Below are 18,551 nucleotides of genomic sequence, written 5' to 3' on the forward strand. Positions count from 1 at the left end.
GAACTCTTCAACCGTTGGTTGTCTGATTTGTTCCCTGGACTCTGCTCCATGAGACACAGTGGTAAGACTTCATGATCTGTCTCTGACTAGAGACTCCCATTCCAAACAAGGCCCTGGCCCAGAGCTAGCATGTCCTAGGGTCTAGCTATGGGGAAACCAGATGAGTCTCCGAGGAAGGTGAAGGATCATGGGAAGAAGGCACAAGCTGGGGTGAGAGCCTGGCTCCCAGCAGAGCTCGATTTGCCTTCTTCCCAACCTCCATCTCCATCAAGGGAAATGTCAAAGCCTTGTTTCTGCAGCTCCCCCCACCCCCCCACCTCCCCACTCTCCCACCCTCCCACCCTCCCACCTCCCCACCCCCCCACCCCCCCACCTCCCCACCCCCACCACCGCGACTCTATCCCCAGTCCTGGGCCTTCCGGGAAGATTGCTAGCAGATATTTTCTGGGAATTTAAGTGACCCGCTAACGGTAACCTTCCTCCTCTGTCCACAGACAATCTGATCAAAGCCATCTTGTCAGTCACCAAAGAGTACCGCCTGACCCCTGCCTTGGACAGGTGAGCCCACCCACATAGCTACTCTGTGCCGGGCTGGACAGGTTCTCCGCCGTACCTCCCCATGCACACACTGTGGGTAGAGTGTAAGTAGGACAGCTCTCTGGTTGTGTATCTGCCGAGTCCATCACTCTGTAAGACTTCTCAGTTCTCAGACCTCAGTGGTTTGGGAATATGAACTGAAGATGATGGCGGTATTGATAAAGGCATCCAACAGGGAACAGAGCTTAAGACTGAGGTAATGACAGCTCTGAAGCCCGTAGACCCTGGAGGGGAAAGCCTCAGATCAGGGTAGAGACAAGAGGCCAAGTGAGCAAGACTGTCAGGGGCCACCAGAGTCTAGAGACTTGAATTGAAGATAAGCCCAGTCTTAAGTCCTGAGGTGCCCAGTTTCATTTCCCTCTTCGTCTCGCTCTTCTGAGAGATCTTCAAGCTTCCCTCACTGTCCCCTCTCCCCTAAGGCCTCATTAACCTCATTAACCCATAGGGTTAATGCCCAGAACACAGTCTTTGCAGAGCTCCCTCCTTGCTTAATGAGCCAGTCCTCATGCCTCTGCCACGTTTTTCTTAAAAGTGTCAGGCACCAGCGGTGTCAAGTGTCCCAGGGTCCAGCTTTCCGAGGTACAGCACTGGCCTCCTTCCAGAAGTGCTGCGTGGATCTGGCCAAAGTCACAGTAGAATTGAAGGCAAAGAGACAAAGGGGAGCAAAGCTGGGGGACCACCCTCACAGGCCTCTGCTCTCTCCCCTCAGCCTCCACTGCCGCCGCTGCATCATTGTAGGCAATGGAGGGGTCCTTGCCAACAAGTCTCTGGGGTCACGGATTGATGACTACGACATTGTGATCAGGTGAGCTCTGCTGGACAACACCCTGGGTGCATGCATGTTGTGAATCAAATCCTGAGCCCTGTGCACTGAGAACTAACTGTCTGACCATCTGGTCGCCTCGCCTGAGGGTCAACAGAAGCCTCAAGAACGTTGCTGGGTTGGCGGGTTTTAAGCGAACGAGTAGGTGACCTGGATCCCTACTCTGTACCTGGGGTGCTTGAGGTTTGGGGTACCCCCCCCAAACACAGGCCCAAGGCCAACTCTGACTGCTCTGGCTCTTTGCAGACTGAACTCAGCACCTGTGAAGGGCTTTGAGAGGGACGTGGGCAGCAAGACCACCCTGCGCATCACCTACCCCGAGGGTGCCATGCAGCGGCCTGAGCAGTATGAACGAGACTCTCTCTTTGTCCTTGCTGGCTTCAAATGGCAGGACTTCAAGTGGCTGAAGTACATCGTCTACAAGGAGAGAGTGGTGAGCTCCCGACTACAAGCTCCCCTTCTCCTGCCCCCAGCCTCCCACGTAGTCCCTCCCATTACCCCACAAAGAACAAAGAGGAAACTTCAAAATGACCCAAAGCTAAAAGCCAGCAAATTCACCATGGAACAGAGGCCAGTCAATGGCAGGGCGCCTAATGAGCTCCTGGTGCTGAAGTGCCCACTCTCTGCTACCTGCCTCTCGACAGCCAGGGAGGGGCTGGTGCTGTCTCGGATCCCAGGGAAGCAAACCTCTGGGCCCTGTGGGCCAGCCCCAGTGTGACTCGCAGCTTTCACAGGCTCCTACCCTGGTCTGTAGCTGCCTCCCTGACCCCACTTCCCTCCTTGAGGCCATCCTGATTGCTCTTAGGGCTTACCTCCTTCTCAACAGGGAAAGAAAACCTTCTAGGACCCCAAGGCCATTCTGCAGGGACAGTGGACCTCAGTTCAAGGGTGCCAGCTCCCACACTCATGAATCCACACCATTTTCTACCTCGTATTTTTACTGCTAGCCTGCAGGTTGGTCTCCAGCCTGCCGCTAAGTCTGGTTCTCCTCCGTGGGTCTGATCAGAGTCTGTGCTAACTGCTTGAAGGTGGCCAGGATCTGGGCCCATGTATTCAGGGAGTGTCTATGGTAGGGTATGGTCAGATTGCCCATTAGTAGACTGCCCACTACGGCCCCTCCTAGACCTCTGTTTCCCAGTTCTAGGTCTGTGGGGATACCTGCCAACTTGTCTGAGTCTGTCTCCCACCTCCAACCTTTGTCTCCTCCCGTCTGGTCATCATCAGTCACCAGGGGAGGGATGTGCAAGCTTAGGCTGTTCCTCTCCCAGGGCCCAAGCCTCTTCCTGGAGACTGTTGACAGATTGCCCTCTGACTTCAGTAAGAAGCTGTTCCTTTCCATTTAGAAGTTAGGGGTAAGAACAGCTTAGCCTACCCGTGAGAGTCTCAGTGCAATTTGGTTTGACTCCGCAGCCCCTTCCAAGCAAGGCCAAGTGCAGGCAGTGTCAAGTAGGTAGCAAGCAAGAGAGAAGACAGAAGTGAGGTCCAGAAGCTCAGGTAGGTGGGGCAATGGGGAAGGGAGCCCGTCTCAGAGCCAGGCTGAGTGAGGCAGCTGGCTATACTGGGTGTAGCCCGGATCTCCAAACGGAAGGAAAGGGCAAAGAAGCAGGTGATTGCTTTGACTTCAAGCAAGCTTCCTGTCTGCCAACTAGGGAGGAATGGGGCTGGGAGAGGATCCCTCTCTTTTCAGAGTCTTTACAACTTTTCTGTTTGCCTCGAGGAAACAGGCAAGCACTTCAGAGGCAGAAATGGGAATACCGTTGTGAACCTTCCTCATCCATGCTCTCTGCTCATCGGCCCATATGCTCCTGGCCCATAGACACCTATCAAAGCTTTCATGACTTTCTCAGGGCAGGAGAGCCAGAGGATAGAGCCCTGATCCCATAGGGGTTTTCCCCCCATGGTGCCCAGTCATTACACATGATCTGGAATTAGCTCAAAATAGTTCCTGCTTCCCAAGGGGCAGTGTGGAATAGTGGGGCAGTCCAGATTCCTTGGAGACAGCAGCAGACCAGAGAGGCGCAGCAGCCGGTAGCAGATGGTCATCTCTGCTTCCAAGAGCACCAAGGACGGTGGAGTCAAAGCTCTTCCTGTCTCCCCAAGGCAGGAAGGAGAGTCAGCGGAAGTGAGGGAGCCGCCCTCAGGAAGATCGAGGAGCTCACCATTTGGTCTGGTGGCCTGGCCTTGGCAGCCAGTAGGTCACCGTGATCCTGACACAGTGATTGGGGCCATGTGATCAGGTGTGTGTGAGGTGTGATCAGGCCCTCACTCAGCCCTGTCCTGGGCACGCATGGCCAGCCTGTGTCAGGGAGGACACCTTCTGAGTGTAATGGGGAGAGGGAAGGTGCCAAGAAGTCTCCTGAAGTCCCATGGGCTTTCTATGGTACCACAGTCAGGGATAGCTTTGGACTTCTGAATGATCCACTAGTAACACCAGTAACATCCACGCCTTTCTCAGCATCCCAAGTGTGGTACGTAGTCAGTGTTCTGTTTGCTGTGAAGGGACATTGTGGCCACGGCAACTCTTCTACAAGAAAGCATTTCATTGGGGCTGGTTTACAGTTTGAGAGGTTTGGTCCATTATCATCATGGTGGGAAGTGCACCCACCATGTGCGCATGGTGGCATGCAGGCAGACATGGTGCTGGAGGAGTAGCTGAGAGTTCTACATCCAGATTGGCAGGCAGCAGGAAAAGAGAGGGCTATTGGCTCTATCCTTTCAAATAGTGCAGGCTCCCTTACCATCATTCAAATCTATGAGCTTATGGGGGAGGGGACCTTCTCATTCAAACCTCCACACAAGGTGAACCTCCAGAGGCCCATTCTTGAGTGCCCCTCCTCCAAGCCTGAGGATCGCTTCCCCCTCCCCCTACCCGGGACATCTCTAAGCTACACTTCACTTCCCTAGCCCCTAAGACCCAGGTAGGGTAGATGTAAACCAGGTTGCCTTTCTCTGTCCTCCCTCTGGGGCTCAGCCACAGGCTTGGCCTACTCATACAGTGATGTTTCTAACTGCCCAGCCTCTGTGTGCTGGCAAGTTCTATACCTATCTAGAGTTTCACTGCAGAATTCTGGCAGGAGATAACTCTGTGCCAGGGCCAGGGCTGGCTGGGCAGGACTAGAGCAGGTAGGAGACTCAGACCTTTGGCTGTCTGCTGCTATGTGGCTGATGGTACATACCTTTCCGGTACCCAGGAGTCCTGATAAACACCAGAAGCAGGGAAGATGTGGGAAAGGAAGATGGTTGATGGCTCTGCCCTTCCCCACGTGTAACCATTTGGTTCTCTAACACATTGGACAGTGGCACAGATAGCTCCAAACTGGTTACCAAAAGACCTTTTCCTCCCTGGTCCCAGGAGCCTTGATCAAACCAGCAAGAATGTCTAATGTCCCAGCAGACTGCCTATGTCCAGCAGAGCGCTGCTGGATACTGAGTAGGGAAGTAAGGCAAAGAGGCAGAGTGGAGCTTGGGAGAGGGAGAAGCAGTCAGGGATCCGTCTGTAATGGGAGACGCAGCTCAGTAAAAGCCCTCTCAAAGACAGACTGCAGCCTCCCTGCGCACTAAGCTGTTTGCCAGGCATTAGTGAGGTGCAAGCCCTGAGCCAGCCCCTAGGACTTCAAAGACAAAGTCGGTTCTGTTCTACAGCAGAAGTCCAATGGGAGGCACAGTCCCCAAACTAGAATTAGTGTGCAGCGCAGGAGGTGCCTTCTACAGCAGCTGGGGCCGGAAGGAAGGCCAAGAGAAGGCGTCCTGAGAGACACCGCCTGACTGGAAGGGGAAGGAAGAGCTAGGAGCAAGTCAGGTTTTCCAAGCAAAAGAAAGTTTCATGTGGAGACCCCAGGAGGCCATTCTCCACTTACCGCAGCCTAAGGCTGTAAGGAAGGTGCACATAGCCATTGATGTGGCGGCACATGAGGCCCAGTGTCCCAGATGCCATCACCTGTCATTATCCAGGCCCTGCTGGAGAGGATAGGATGTGTGAAGGACAGAACACCTCACTTGGTCCCTCAGGCCACCACCTTGTGCTTCTGCCAGCCTTCCCAGGTGGCCCAGGGCAGCGGCGCCCTTGTGGGACCTTCCCTTCCTTACCTGTCATCTTCCCAATGACACTGGGAAGCTGACATCTCCTGAGAAGCCCCCTGTGTGGACCTGGCCAGTGTGACTTAATATGCAGAAGGAAGGGAAAGAATAAGGCCTGAGGTAGCTCTTGAATTGTTACCACAGGCTTGACCATACAGTGATACATTCTTTCCCCGTGGAAGGAGGGAGGGCAGAATTTCAGAGCCCAACCCAGGTCCCACATTCATGCTCAAGAGGTGGCCTCTGTTTGTTTGCTTGTTGTTTGTCTTAGATAGGCTGGCCTATAACTCGCTTTGTAGCCCAAGCTTGCCTTGAATTCAGGATAGTCCCTCTGCCTCTCCCTCCCAAGTGTTGGGATTGTAGACTTGAATCACCGTGCTCAGCTGATGTTTTTAAAAATTAAGGTGAAATAGAGACAAAACCTAGCACAATAGGTGCGGTAAGGCCTCAGCCGCAGGCAGTTCCTAGTGTTTGTTTTCATGAGACAAGGTTCACGCTAGCCCTAGTTAGGCTCAAACTGTTGGCAGTCTTCTCACCACATCCTCCAGAGTGCTGAGACTCGACTCCAGCTTCCTTCGTGGCTGTTTTTCACTGGTGGGTGCTGTTAGAGGAGCCCCTTTGCCCTAGGAATGAAGCGTTTTTCTGTCCAGGCTGTGGGGTCTGGCCTAGGTAGTGATCAGAAAAGATGAGTCTGAGGCAAGGTCCAGAGGAGGGGAATCCACTGTAGAACAACAGCGGAGCAGACAACAGAATAGTCGGGAAGCCCTGCAGGGCAGACCGGGCTGTCAGGTCCCAAACACGAGGCTTCGCTGGACAGGGCCCAGGCTGGGGATTGGATGTTATCTATACTTGAGCCTCCACTCTGTTCCAACCTGAGAGAACTTTGCTGGGGGGGGGGGGTGGGAGGGGAAGCTGGATGGGGTAGAGACTTTACCTCTGGAGGACACAGGGAGGAGCTTCCACACGGCCCAGCTGGAGAACAAGAGGTCACAGACCTCTGTCAGGAGCCTGTGGCAATGGTGTTTTCTTTGCAAGGACATCATCAGCATCCATGCTGCTGCCGCAGGCATTGTTCCTCCTCCCTCCCCCATGCTGGTTTGCATTGCTTGCTCTTCTGCAGGTTTCAAGGATCTGGAGCCAGACTGCTCATTGCTGGCTTCTGCTCTTCATCATTACCTTCTGTGCCCTGTTGCCTCTTTTCCTTCTCTTCCTTTTCCCATCAACATCACCACCACCACCACCATCATCATCATCACCATCATCAAAGCTCTTCAGTCCCCAGCTTCCTTGACTCCCTTGGATTCAGTTCTCCTGATGACCCTGTCACACAGGTACTGCTATCATCCTCAGTGTAGAGACCAGAAAACCAAGGCACCGAAACAATGAAGTACTTGGTTGAGGTAACACAACTAGTTGAGGAGTAGATAGAATTAGCTGTTAAACCCCACCTCTGATTGCCTTTCCTGCTTAGAATCCTCCCTGTCAGCCTGTCCTGCCATCACCCAGGAGACCCCTGTTTACTGAGTTCTTGCACGTAACAGGCCCCAATGATGCCCGCCTTGCAAGCCCGCTGTTGGGTATCTGGCTGAGGCAGGTGCTGTTAGTGGTAGCACCAAACTGTGAGTCAAAGCTGTGTCGTTGTGACTTTCACTATAGCTTTGTCTACTCATTGGTCTGTTCATTCAAAGTCAGATCAGTCACCAAAGCCATGCCCAGCCTGGGCTGCCATCACCATCCTGCTTACTTGCCAGCTCTGCTACACCGTGTCTCTGCAGCCAGCCAGTCCAGTACCAGGGACTGAGTGGCACCGTAGAGAGAGAAACTGCAACCAGGGTTATAACTCGTGATATCACTCTGCCAGCATCCTGTCCTTAGTTGTTAATCTTTCCAGTGCTCTGTCTTGCCGCCTTTGGTTCTTCTGGACCTGTATGTGTCACAAGGAGAAATCTCCCATCCAGCATGAGGGTAAATAAAGGCCACCACCTTCAGTGACCTTTCCAGTCCTCATGTATCTTTTCTGCTTCTGTGTTGAAACACCATAACTGTGGCAATTTATAGAAGGAAAAGCTTATTGGGGCTTCAGGGTTCACCGTGGCAGGAAATCGTGACAGTAGATAGCAGCCGTGGCATCAGGAACAGCTGAGAACTCATCCGTCTAACCACAAGCAGGGAGCAGAGAGTATACTAGGGATGTTTTGAGGCTTTTAAAACCTTAAAGCTCACTCCCAGTGACGCACCTCCTCCAGCAAGGCCACGCCTCTTAAGCCCACTCAAACAGCTCCACCAGCTGGGGACCAGGTATTCACACACCTGGGCCTATGGGGAACATTCTCCCTCAAAAGCCACAATAAAATCCACACCTGCCTCTGTTCTCTCTTCCCACCATCCCTAGCTGTCTTGATCAGGGTCCATCTTCTCCTGAGCCAGGAGACCCTTCCCTCATCTCCTGAGGTGGTCTTCTGTCCTGTCTCCTTCTCACCTCTTTTCCAAGCCTCTTCTCACATCTGTCTGTTTGTCCAGGTCTTTCTTCCCTTCAAAATCAGCGTGTAAGAGCAGCTGCCCCCAATCCTGCCGAACTGAGGTTGCTCCCTGAAACCACGTGGTGTGAGGAGAGAAAACTGTCTCCCACACGGAGTCCTCTGGTCCCCTAATACAAACCGTGGTGAGGCTATGGCCTGTGATGCTACTTTACCCACATCTCGTGGCGGAGGCATCCGGACCCACCCCTCCATTAGACTGACTTTCTGATTCTAAATGCAGAGACTCCATCTCTCCCCCGCTGTAAAGGAGGCAGTGCAGTCGTCTAAGGACAGTCCCTGGTTTTCACCAGCCAGCGCCCGAAGCCCCTGGAAGCCTTGATTCTTTCCGCTCTTTGCCTGTGTGTTCCATCATCCGTTGCCCAGATCCACAAGCTGCCCTTCTGTAGATGGCTTGCTCTGGCAATTTCAGCAGCTTCCTAGCTCTCTGCTTCTGATTGTTTCCTCCAGTCTGCTCACCCCACGTGTGCCTTCAGAGCCAAGGCTGAAACGTTCCGATGGCTGGCTTGTTCTCTTGCTTAATGGCTACCAACGTTTAAGTGTGAGATCTCATACCAACATCATCAATATCTCCCAGAATCTGGCCATTTGGGGTCGGGCCCACCTTAGACCTTCTGAATGAGAAACATGGAGGTGGGCAGTGGTCTGTTTGAATGAGTCCCCAAGGTGCAAACTCAAGCTTAAGAGCCACGGGCCTACAGGATCCAATTCAAACCCTGACATCCCCAGAGCCTCCCTTGTCTTTGCCAGTTTCTCATCCCCAACACATACGTTCCATCCTGGCGACACCAAAATGTCTATCCTGTTTCACATGACTGCGTTCAGCCTGCGCCACCCAGTGCTGTTAGAATTCCTCTCTCCAGCCCCTGGAAGCAGGAACGGTCTTGTCTATTGTGAGCCTAGGCCCCTGAGCGATGTTAGAGCGCAGCTGATGTACTTAAAGGAACAAACATGGAAAGTGAGGCTAGTAGCTTCCGAGGAGTCGGGATTTTAGCAGAACATGGGGCTCTCCTTCTGGATCTCTCCTCTGGCTATCCCTGCCCCAGGAGGTGATTGTTCTGGTTCTGAACCCTTGTATCCTCTTGATCTCTTGCTTCTCCCGAGGATCCTCTTTACTGTTTGATTTTCTTATCTAGTTCAAGAAGATTCCTTGATAAAGGACATGAGACCCGAGCAGCCTCTGGCTCCCTGCCTGGGTTGTCGGTGCTCCATGTCTGCCCCACGCTGACTCTTCTCCTTGTTCTTGGCTTTCCCCAAATACAGCTTTCACATAGCTTCTTTGACCTTCTCTTCACATGGAAATAAACTCCAAGCCAACTAAAAAGCAAAATATTAAAAAAAAAAAACAAAACTAAGGGATATATACTAGGTCTCACTGTGCTACCCAGGCTCGCCCCAAACTCTGTGGCCCCAGACTGAACTTGAACCGGCAACAGTCTGCCCAGCTGAGCCTCCCAGAATCTGAGATCGCAGGTGCGAAATGCCATCTTTAGCTGAAAATTATGAAGAAAATAGGGCACCAAACTGTTTTAAAAAAAAAAAATTTCCCCTGCATCTACCCATCAAGTGCTTGGATTACAAGTTTGAGCCCCCATGCTTGGCAAGAAGGGACAAACTTTTAAAGCGCAGAAGTGCTAGAAGAAACTTGGCAATATCAATTTAAACCAAACAAACATATTGTATCAAACATTTTGAAAGTGTTTAGAAAATATGATAAGCAAAGGTTTATTATTCTGAGGGCTGTCAAGAAAGCCATCAGAGCCCAGCAGCTAAGAGAGGGAAGGGCACATGGATGGCGGGCGGGGGTGGGGAGGAAGAGGAAAGCTACAGCCGAGATGCACATGGCCTCCCTCGCCGTTGGAGACATGCACTTGCAGGCAACAGAGTGCCACTTGTCACCTATCACATTTTCAGAAAATATATTGAACACAGTACACTGGCAAGAGTGGGCAGACAGGTGCTCTCAGGTTGTGCCAGTGAGGGCATGGGTTTGGGAAAGGAAGTGGTACATGGTGCCAAGAGGAAAGAAAAACCTGCATACAAGATTTTTATCATAGTGGTATTTATAGTAGCCAAACACGAATATGACCCAAGGGATTAGTTACACAAATTATGGTTGTCACTGCCGAACGGAGCACGCAGCAGCAGCAGCATAGCCAGCCTACAGTGGGTGTGGACATCTGGACCTGCCATCACGAGCACTCTCCTGTTCTTTACATGTGAGGAAGGCCAGTGGACAGAGAACTAGATTCAGTGTTTGGAACTAAGCTGTCCTCTTCCTCTGCCACAGCCACTTCTCACACAGCTGTAGAGACTCAGTGGACAGTGAACACGGCAATCCTTGACACGTGGTGCTCATCTGCAAAACCCACTGCCTCCTGAGATGTTAGATTGAGCCCACTGGGGAGAGTGCCGAGCCTCAGGGCCAATAGAAGCTGAGTCAGGGAAAGCAACCAGGCCTGGCAACAGATGCTACCCTGGTCAGAAGGGTCCAACTGCCTCATCTCTCTGCCCCTTGGGTTCTAACTGTCTGTTTTTCAGTCTCCAGTCTCATGTAGGGGCTGGAAAAATGGGTGAAGTTGTGGGCACAGAGAATGACATTGGCAAGGTGTGTGTTATTTAGCAAATTAAAAACCTTCCCTTTCAGCCAGGCAGTGGTGGTGTGTGCCTTTAGTCCCAGCACGTGGGAGGTAGAGGCAGGAGGATCTCTGTGAGTCAAAACCAGCCTGGTCTATAGAGTTAGTTCCAGGTCAGCTGGGGCTCTATAGAGAAACCCTGTCTCAAAACAACAACAACAGCATTCCATTCGTCTGTATGGTGTCAGAAAGTTGCTGCCCTTAGAGTGGATAAAGAAGTGGATGTCTTCATATTCTGGCCACATCCAATGAGATGGAGTGTAAAAGAAAGAAAGAAAAATATGGAAGACCAAGAGCAAAGTGCCCACCTCAGGCTCATCTACCCCCTTTACCATGTCCTGGAGACCTCCATATCTTCTGCCCTAACAGGGCCAAGGCCACTTCCATCCTTGAGGGTAGAATGTTGCTCTGAGCCTACCCTTCAACCCCTGGAAGGCTGTTTGCAGGGTCTGCAAGCAGAGTTTGGATATACAGAGTAAGGAGACCACAAACAGAAGGGCTGGGCAGGAGGAGGACTTTGGCCAGCTTTCCCTAGAGTATCCTGGTCAGCATAGATCTCAAGGTCTGGTTTCCAGTTTCCAACTCTGCCCTCCATGACACTTTCTTCTTTTGTTTGTTTTTTGTTCTTGATTTTCAAGACAGCGTTTCTCTCGGTGTGGCTCTGGCTGTCCTGGAACTCGATCTGCAGACCAGGTTGACCTCAAACTCACAGAGATTCACCTGCCTCTGCCTTCTGAGTGCTGGGATTAAAGATATGTGCCACCACCGCCTGGCTCCTTGGCATTTTTTTAAAGGAAATGTAGACTTTGTTTTATTTAACAGCCTGATAGACTCGTAACTTTCTCACTTACTGTCGCAGTGCCAGAGAGCAAGCCCAGGGCCTTGATCATACTAGGCAAGTGCTTTACCACGGGTGTGCTTTACCACGGAGCTGTTCCCCTCTGGCAAAGGAGGAAATGCTCTTAACTTCCAGCCATCTCTCTAGTCTCTGGACTTAGTATCTTAAAGACTTACAATAACAGAAGCTAACAGGAGCTGGCTTTAAGCCAAACATTTTGTATGTGTGGCTTGTAATTGTCCAAACAACAAACCACCATAAGGCCGGAGCGGGTATACTTACCCTGTAGTTGTAGATAATGAGACTTCGAAAGGGTAGCGAGCTGCCTCAGGGCACAGAGCGAGCAGCTGAGAGTTTGGGTTGAACCTCAGAGCCACAGTTTGAACTGTTGATACAGCTGTGTCGGAGGGCAGTGGGAGCCACTGAGGATTTCAAACCTGAGAAGGTCAGGACCAGACCCGTGCAGGAAACTGAGGCACAGTGAGATGGTGGCTGATACAAAGACCCCAGGAAAGCTGGTGACTTAGCATGAAGCAGTAGCTGTGGGCACATCTGCCCTGTCAGTGGCTGTCGACTGTCAAATGTCACTGTCCTCAGACTCCCCCCAAAGAAATCCTCCCCAGGGACTAAATATATCTCAGTAGCAGACCCTGGCTGGGGGAATGCTTCCTTATTTTCTTCCCAGGTCTTCTGGTCGTTCTGAGACGAGCAGAGCAGAGCAGGTTGCATCAACAGGAGCCTGGCAGCTCCCCACACAGGAGCCTGCCCAGACTTGACGGGGGCAGGGACATTCCTGGAGGAGGGAGTGACAGGGAATGCAGCTGTCCTCAAGGAGAGGTGTGGTGGCACTGACTGGCCTCTGGGCTGTGTCCTGTGGGTGGGAGGAGTGAGACGGAAGCAGCCTTCGTGCCAGTGGTGGGCTTGATAGTGCCCCCAGCATCAGGTAGGCTGCCGGCACTGGCTCCACGGTCCCGTGTCTGAGCGGGTGCGGGTGTGGACCCGTGCAGGTGTGCATGTGTGCTGGCCTTTCTGCGGCGGCTGACACCTCCAGCCACACCCTCTGTTTCAATCTCTTGGCTTCTACTGCACCCAGTCATAATAGGAAAGATTTATTGAGTTCTTTCTTGGATACCAGACACTGCCAGATGCTACCAAAGCAGCATCTCCTTTAATCCCTTCAGCTTTCTGGGAAGTCAGTCTTGTCATCCCTGTTTTATGCAAGAGGAACCTGAGGCTTAAACAGATGACGTAATGTGCCCCAGGTCACAAAGATGTGGGACTGGGAGATAAGCCTCAGTTTCTACCCTGGAAAGCCTGTCCCGTGTACGTATCTGAGACGGGTGTTTGCTTGATTACATGCTTGATGTTAGGAGATTGGCTGAGATTGGGTTGGTGCCTGGTTTATTTTTTATTTCATTTACGTATATGTATATGGGTGTTTTGCCTGCATGTATGTCTGTGTACCACATCTATGCCTGGTACCCAAAAAGGCAAGAAGAGGGTGTCAGATCTCTGAGGCTGGAGCTACAAACAGTTGTGAAATGCCATGTGTGTGCTGGAAACTGAACCCAGGTCCTCTAGAGCAGCTGGCATTCTTAACCACTGAGCCATCTCTCCAGCTGCAATACATATTGTTATAGCTGGGGAACAAAAGCTCGCATCACTCTTGTTCTTTTTGTTTTTCTCTTTGTAGCCCTGGTTGTTCTGGAACTGACTATAGACCAGGCTGTCCTCGAACTCACAGGGTTCCATCTGCCTCTGCTTCCTGGGTGCTGGAATTAAAAGCATGCGCCACCACTACCTGGCTTCACACCTTGTTCTTAATATTCTTCTTTTCCCTGAATTCTCAAGGAAGCTTTACAACAGGACAATGACCGAGAAACAGCAGAAGAAATGCTGAAACATTGACTGTGCCACTGCCTCAATCTCTAATGTGGGGCTTCCTGGGGCTTGGGACCTAAGCCTGGGATTCTCCCCCAGGGTCCCGAAGCTATCCCTCGCCACTTCTGGCTGCTCCAAGGCAATACAGACATCAGAGCTTGCACACCTACGGGGCTGGGACAGAGACTGATCACCTGTGCCTAGGACACAGATCCTGCCTCAACTTACCCTCTGCTATGCAGAAGTAGGAAGTCAGGAAGAGTTGCTCACATATTTGCGCACATCAGCATGAGTGTGTGTGTGTGTGTGTGTGTGGTGTGTGGGTAAGAGACTACTCATTTGCACACATCAGCATATGTGCGTGTGTGTACTGTGTGTGTAAGAGGCTACTCATTTGTGCACATCAGCATGTGTGCGTGTACTGTGCGTATAAGAGGCTGCTCATTTGTGCACATCAGCATGTGTGTGTGTGTGTTGTGTGTGTAAGAGGCTACTCACTTGGTACTGGAAGTGGGGCACTTGTCAGGATAGTCCCTCTCCTTTCAGAAGCTTAGCCCAGAGGTGCAAAGCTGGCCCGCCCTTCCCCACTGGCACTTCTTTTCTGATTCTTAGAAGGATTTGCAATAAGCTAATTCTCTCTAGTTAGACCTTTAAAACATGGGAAGGCTGAGAATGATGAGATATAGACCCTGGCCTGTTCCCTGTGTAGAATGGGCATGGGGCACTGAGTGACCCCTGACTCACGTCAGAGCTCTTGGAAGACAAGGGAGGTGTCCTTCCTCCCCACCCCCCGTGCTGCAGACTCCAGATGTGAACAACAGTATAAGCTATAATGGCCTGGCAGAAAGACACCTGGTCTTTGGACCAAGACACTGGCTTTCAGTCTAGGCACAGCCTCAAAGGTTGTATGACTTAGAACATGTTTCGCTGTGTCTGTGAAGAAGTGAAAGGAGAAATAAGTGATGGAGCTCTTACCTCCCCCGACACTGATGTGCCCATTCCCCACACCCCTGCGGCTCCTGGGGGTGGGGAACCTGTATCTTCTTTCTCTTCTTGAGATATATGAGAATGGGCACAGGCAGAAGCCTGGGGATGGGTGTTGGGGCCACAAGAACTTGTGCCTACTTGATTAATCTAATCAGTTGAGACCCAGAAGTTGATCTGGCCTATGAAAGGACAGAAAACAGGTGCCAGAGAAAGAAAGGTTGCCTTCAGTGAACGACAAGGGGAGCGTGGCTGGAGCAGTGTCAGGACTGAGGAGGCACTGGCCACCTGGGGCTGCTCTGCTCCTGAGGCCAATGGAGGAGCTTTGGAACGATATCGTATCTCCTTTAGTAACCATGCCCAGCTGGGCTGGGTCCTGGGCTACAGAAATGAATCAGAGAGGAGTCCGGCCCTGTATAATTCTCACAGTGACCCACATCATAAATGTTGAGTGTCCCTGGTTTGTCCATTAGGAATCTGTCCCTGGCTCAGAGTCCCCAGTGAGCAGCTCTGAAGCTGACTCCCAGGAGCCAGGCTCTTAACTAGGAGTTTCACCGTCCCTCACAGGCTAGTCGGTACTTCTTCTTGGGGTGCAGGAGATCAGAACTGACGAGCAAGAGTCAGGTGTAGGGAGGATGCATCGTGTGGGTGAGTGTGGGTATTAGAGACAAACAGCAGTGGGAGCATGGAGGAATTAGCTAGCAGTGGTTCAGAGGGCTCGGGGTAGAAACTGAGGCAGCCGCATGTGATAGAAGCTGGTTTGGATTTGGGAATATCATTCTGGCAGGGTAGCATGGCTTGGGAAGCAGGGGGAACCCTTCTGGGCACTCAATTCCATGTGTTAAATAAGCAACTGGAATTCAGCAGTCATTTTCATGTGGCACGTATGTTCCGTTTACTCTATGGGGCTCTCGAGTGTTTAGCAGGCACAGCAAGGGCCAGTTGTTGTGGGCGATAACAAGACGGGGACCCGAGGTGGCAGTAGTGGCTTTGGGAGAGAGACATAGGTCTGTGGGATAAGATGTCAGAAGTAGGTGCCCAGAAAAGGATGGGTGAGGGATGGAGGAGAATCCGAAGGCTACTCCCAAGTCTGGTTTGAAAGATGGATGGACAACATAGATGTCAAATAAATGATATTTCTGTGGCCAAATTCTCAGAAGATGTAATTCCAATGTCTGCCATTTCTTTTCTGGGCCCGTATCCGATATCACTTGACTGAACCACTTTTGTAAACTTTGGGGATGTTTCTGGCTTTTCACATTCATAAGTACGAGTGTAATAAATGGCTTGCAGCCTGGGGGTGCGGTGACTGGCCACGTGCTTGACTAGAGTGAGGATGGCCCTGGGTTGACACTTAACCTTCTCTTACGTCCTTTGCCCATTTCTATGAGATCTCACTGATTTGTTTTTCATAATTTTTGGGTTTTGTTTGTCTGTTGGAGCAAGGGTGTTGTTGCGACAGGGTCTTGCTGTAGGCTAACCTCCCTTGAGGCCTAGCCCATCCTTCTGCCTCAGCCTCACAGTTGCTGAATTACAAGATTATCACCATGCCTGGTCCTTCTCATGAGATTTTAAAACAAGAACTTCTTTATTATATGTGACAAACGTTTCTCTACATTTTTGTCTCCCTCTTAAATTTGCTTGTATTGTTTTAAGATTTTTTTTTGTTTTAAACTCTGTGTACTCTCAATGTGTGTTCTGAAGTACATGTGTAAGAATGTTTGTGAAGTTGCCCCGGGAATGTGGCTTGGTCGTAGAGCATTTGCTAGCGTGCTTGAGGCTCTGGATTTGATCCCCAGTACTGGAGTGACAGCAGGGAAGTTGAAAATCTTTTTAGGGCCAGTGAGATGAATCAGTAGGTAAAGATACTTGCAAATGGGGATCTCTCCGTTCTGTTTGTTTTGTTTTGTTTTGTTAACATATACTTGTTTATTTTGTGTATGTTTAACATGCGTGTATATGTGTGGAGGTCAAAGGACAAATTGGTTTTCTCCTTCCACATGTGGGTTCTGGAATCAAACTCAAGTAGCCAGGCTAGGAAGCAAACACCTTTACCCACAGAGCCATCTCGCTGGCCCTGGGCCTCTTTTTTGTGCCCAGTGATCATTTCCTCTTGGTGTGCTCAATTCTTCTACTCTAAGTTTAGTTGATTATTTTTTTCATGCCTCCTCAACAAGTAATAAACTTGCTACTTTGGAGGCCATGGTAACTCCGATGCTGCTTGACTGACGGCTTCCTCCAGCTTACTACAGAGCCCTTGTTGTAAGGGTAGAGAAAGGGGACTTGTGAAAGAGTAGCTAGGTGACCAACTTGGGGTCTAGACCAGGAAAGGCTAAGGGGATCTGAGGTCTTTGTGAGACTGGACAGCAAGAAGAGAGAGGCTAAAGAGAAGAGACCCTGTGGCCCAAGGTCAGACATTGGGATATGTTTCAGAGGCAATGCCTCCACATTTGGGACCAAGCTCCGTGAGAGAGAATGAACTATTCTAAACACAACAGCGCTGAGCACCCAGTTCTGGTCGGGCAGGACTGAGCTCTGAGTGTCGGTCCGCTGTCCTGTGACAGCTCATGAAATGTCTTTATTTTCCAGGTCCACTTTAGCACAGTTGACTGAGAACCAGGAAAGACAGAAGAAGGAAAAGGAATCGAGCTCCAGCAGAGCAGATAGGCGAATGAGGGCAGGCTTCTGGTGGGCTCCAGCCCCTAGTGGGGAGGTGGGACAACCAGGCCTGCAGGTCTGCCTTGTGGCCCAAGGACACCCTGCCCCCGCACTCAGGACAGAGCAGGACTCCTAACAGCGTCCCACACTTTGTCTGCCTCGAAGCTCTTGTGGCCTCTGTTACTCACATACCTATGCCTGGCACACATCCCGTGAGCCCTCACATACCAGAGCCTTCCTGTGTGAGCTGGCTTATCCCCTTCCACTCATGGCCCCTCTCCTCATTGCCATTTCTCTGCATACATGTGGGTCCTCCCCATTTATCTGGACCCATCCTCAGGTGCTCAGCTCATGCCTTCTTACACTGTGTCTGTGTCTACAGAGTGCATCCGATGGCTTCTGGAAGTCTGTGGCCACTCGAGTGCCCAAGGAGCCCCCTGAGATTCGCATCCTCAACCCATACTTCATCCAGGAGGCTGCCTTCACTCTCATTGGACTGCCCTTCAACAACGGCCTCATGGGCAGGGGGGTAAGACTCCCGGGGAGGGCGGGCGGAGGAGGACTAGGCAGGGGAGCCTCTGGAGGGAAGCTGGTGGGGAAGGAGGCCCATCCTTGGAAATGGGCTGATGAGCTCTGGAGGGCTCAGCCCCATCCACCCCCGACAGACCTCTACATGCTTCCTCTCCTCTCTCCTCTGCCAGAATATCCCAACCCTTGGCAGTGTGGCAGTGACCATGGCACTACATGGCTGTGATGAAGTGGCAGTCGCGGGCTTCGGCTACGACATGAACACACCCAATGCACCCCTGCACTACTATGAGACTGTGCGCATGGCAGCCATCAAAGAGGTGAGAGCTGAGCAAGGGGGCAGTTTTTAGGGGGAGCCAAGGGGGGCTTCCAGCACCAAGGATGGATTCCAGCATCTGTACAAATAGGTGGTAAAGGGGAGCCAGCCACTGCTGTTGCCTGGTGTTCCCGGAAGGACCACCCTCGGCTAAGCAGCCACTGTGGTCTAGCTTGCATGTAGGCTGCTGGCCACGTGTGTGTCTTCTTCCCTCGCCTTCCCCTAAGCCCAGAGCCCTTTCTTCAGCTTTCTTCCTTGACACTCTCTCCGTGGACCCTCCCGCCCTGGCCCTGCTCCTTACCCCTCCTCGATACACCTGGCCATCATACTCTCCTCTTGCCGCCTGCCAGGCTCGTCCTCTTCCACAGACCCTGTCTTCCCTGGGAAGATCCCTTGCCTTTCACACAGCCCTCCCGTAAACAATGCCTCCTGCTCCCAGGAAGACTCCCATATCCCCGCTACTCCACTCTTTGCTGCATCATCCACAGAACTCACCCATGTGCACCCAGACAGCCCATCTGGACAGGTAGCTCTAGATCTCCAGGCCTCTGAGCCCCTCAACAAAGAACTACAGGGTGTAGGGGACAATGAACCCTTGTCATACATCAGCTTCTGCTGCAGCCTCTCACTGAGCCATGTCTGAAGCCTGGCAAGCAGGAGGACAGGAGTGGCTGGG

The 18,551-nt window shown here is 51.7% G+C and overlaps 1 protein-coding gene across 7 annotated transcripts in view; it reads left to right on the top strand.

Annotated features, from left to right (window-relative positions):
• St3gal3 (ST3 beta-galactoside alpha-2,3-sialyltransferase 3) overlaps window positions 1-18,551 on the top strand; it is a 215,113-nt gene that overhangs the window by 189,523 nt on the left and 7,039 nt on the right. For all 7 annotated transcript variants that reach the window (XM_085698784.2, XM_048450503.3, XM_048450505.3 and 4 more), the window contains 5 exons: window positions 495-558; window positions 1,307-1,402; window positions 1,667-1,853; window positions 17,414-17,560; window positions 17,733-17,879. In XM_085698784.2, coding sequence (XP_085554910.1) covers window positions 495-558; window positions 1,307-1,402; window positions 1,667-1,853; window positions 17,414-17,560; window positions 17,733-17,879 — 641 coding nt within the window. The remainder of the gene's footprint in view (window positions 1-494; window positions 559-1,306; window positions 1,403-1,666; window positions 1,854-17,413; window positions 17,561-17,732; window positions 17,880-18,551) is intronic.

The sequence above is a fragment of the Myodes glareolus genome, chromosome 3, assembly GCF_982192425.1.
Source record: "Myodes glareolus chromosome 3, mMyoGla1.1, whole genome shotgun sequence".
Lineage (NCBI taxonomy): Eukaryota > Metazoa > Chordata > Mammalia > Rodentia > Cricetidae > Myodes > Myodes glareolus.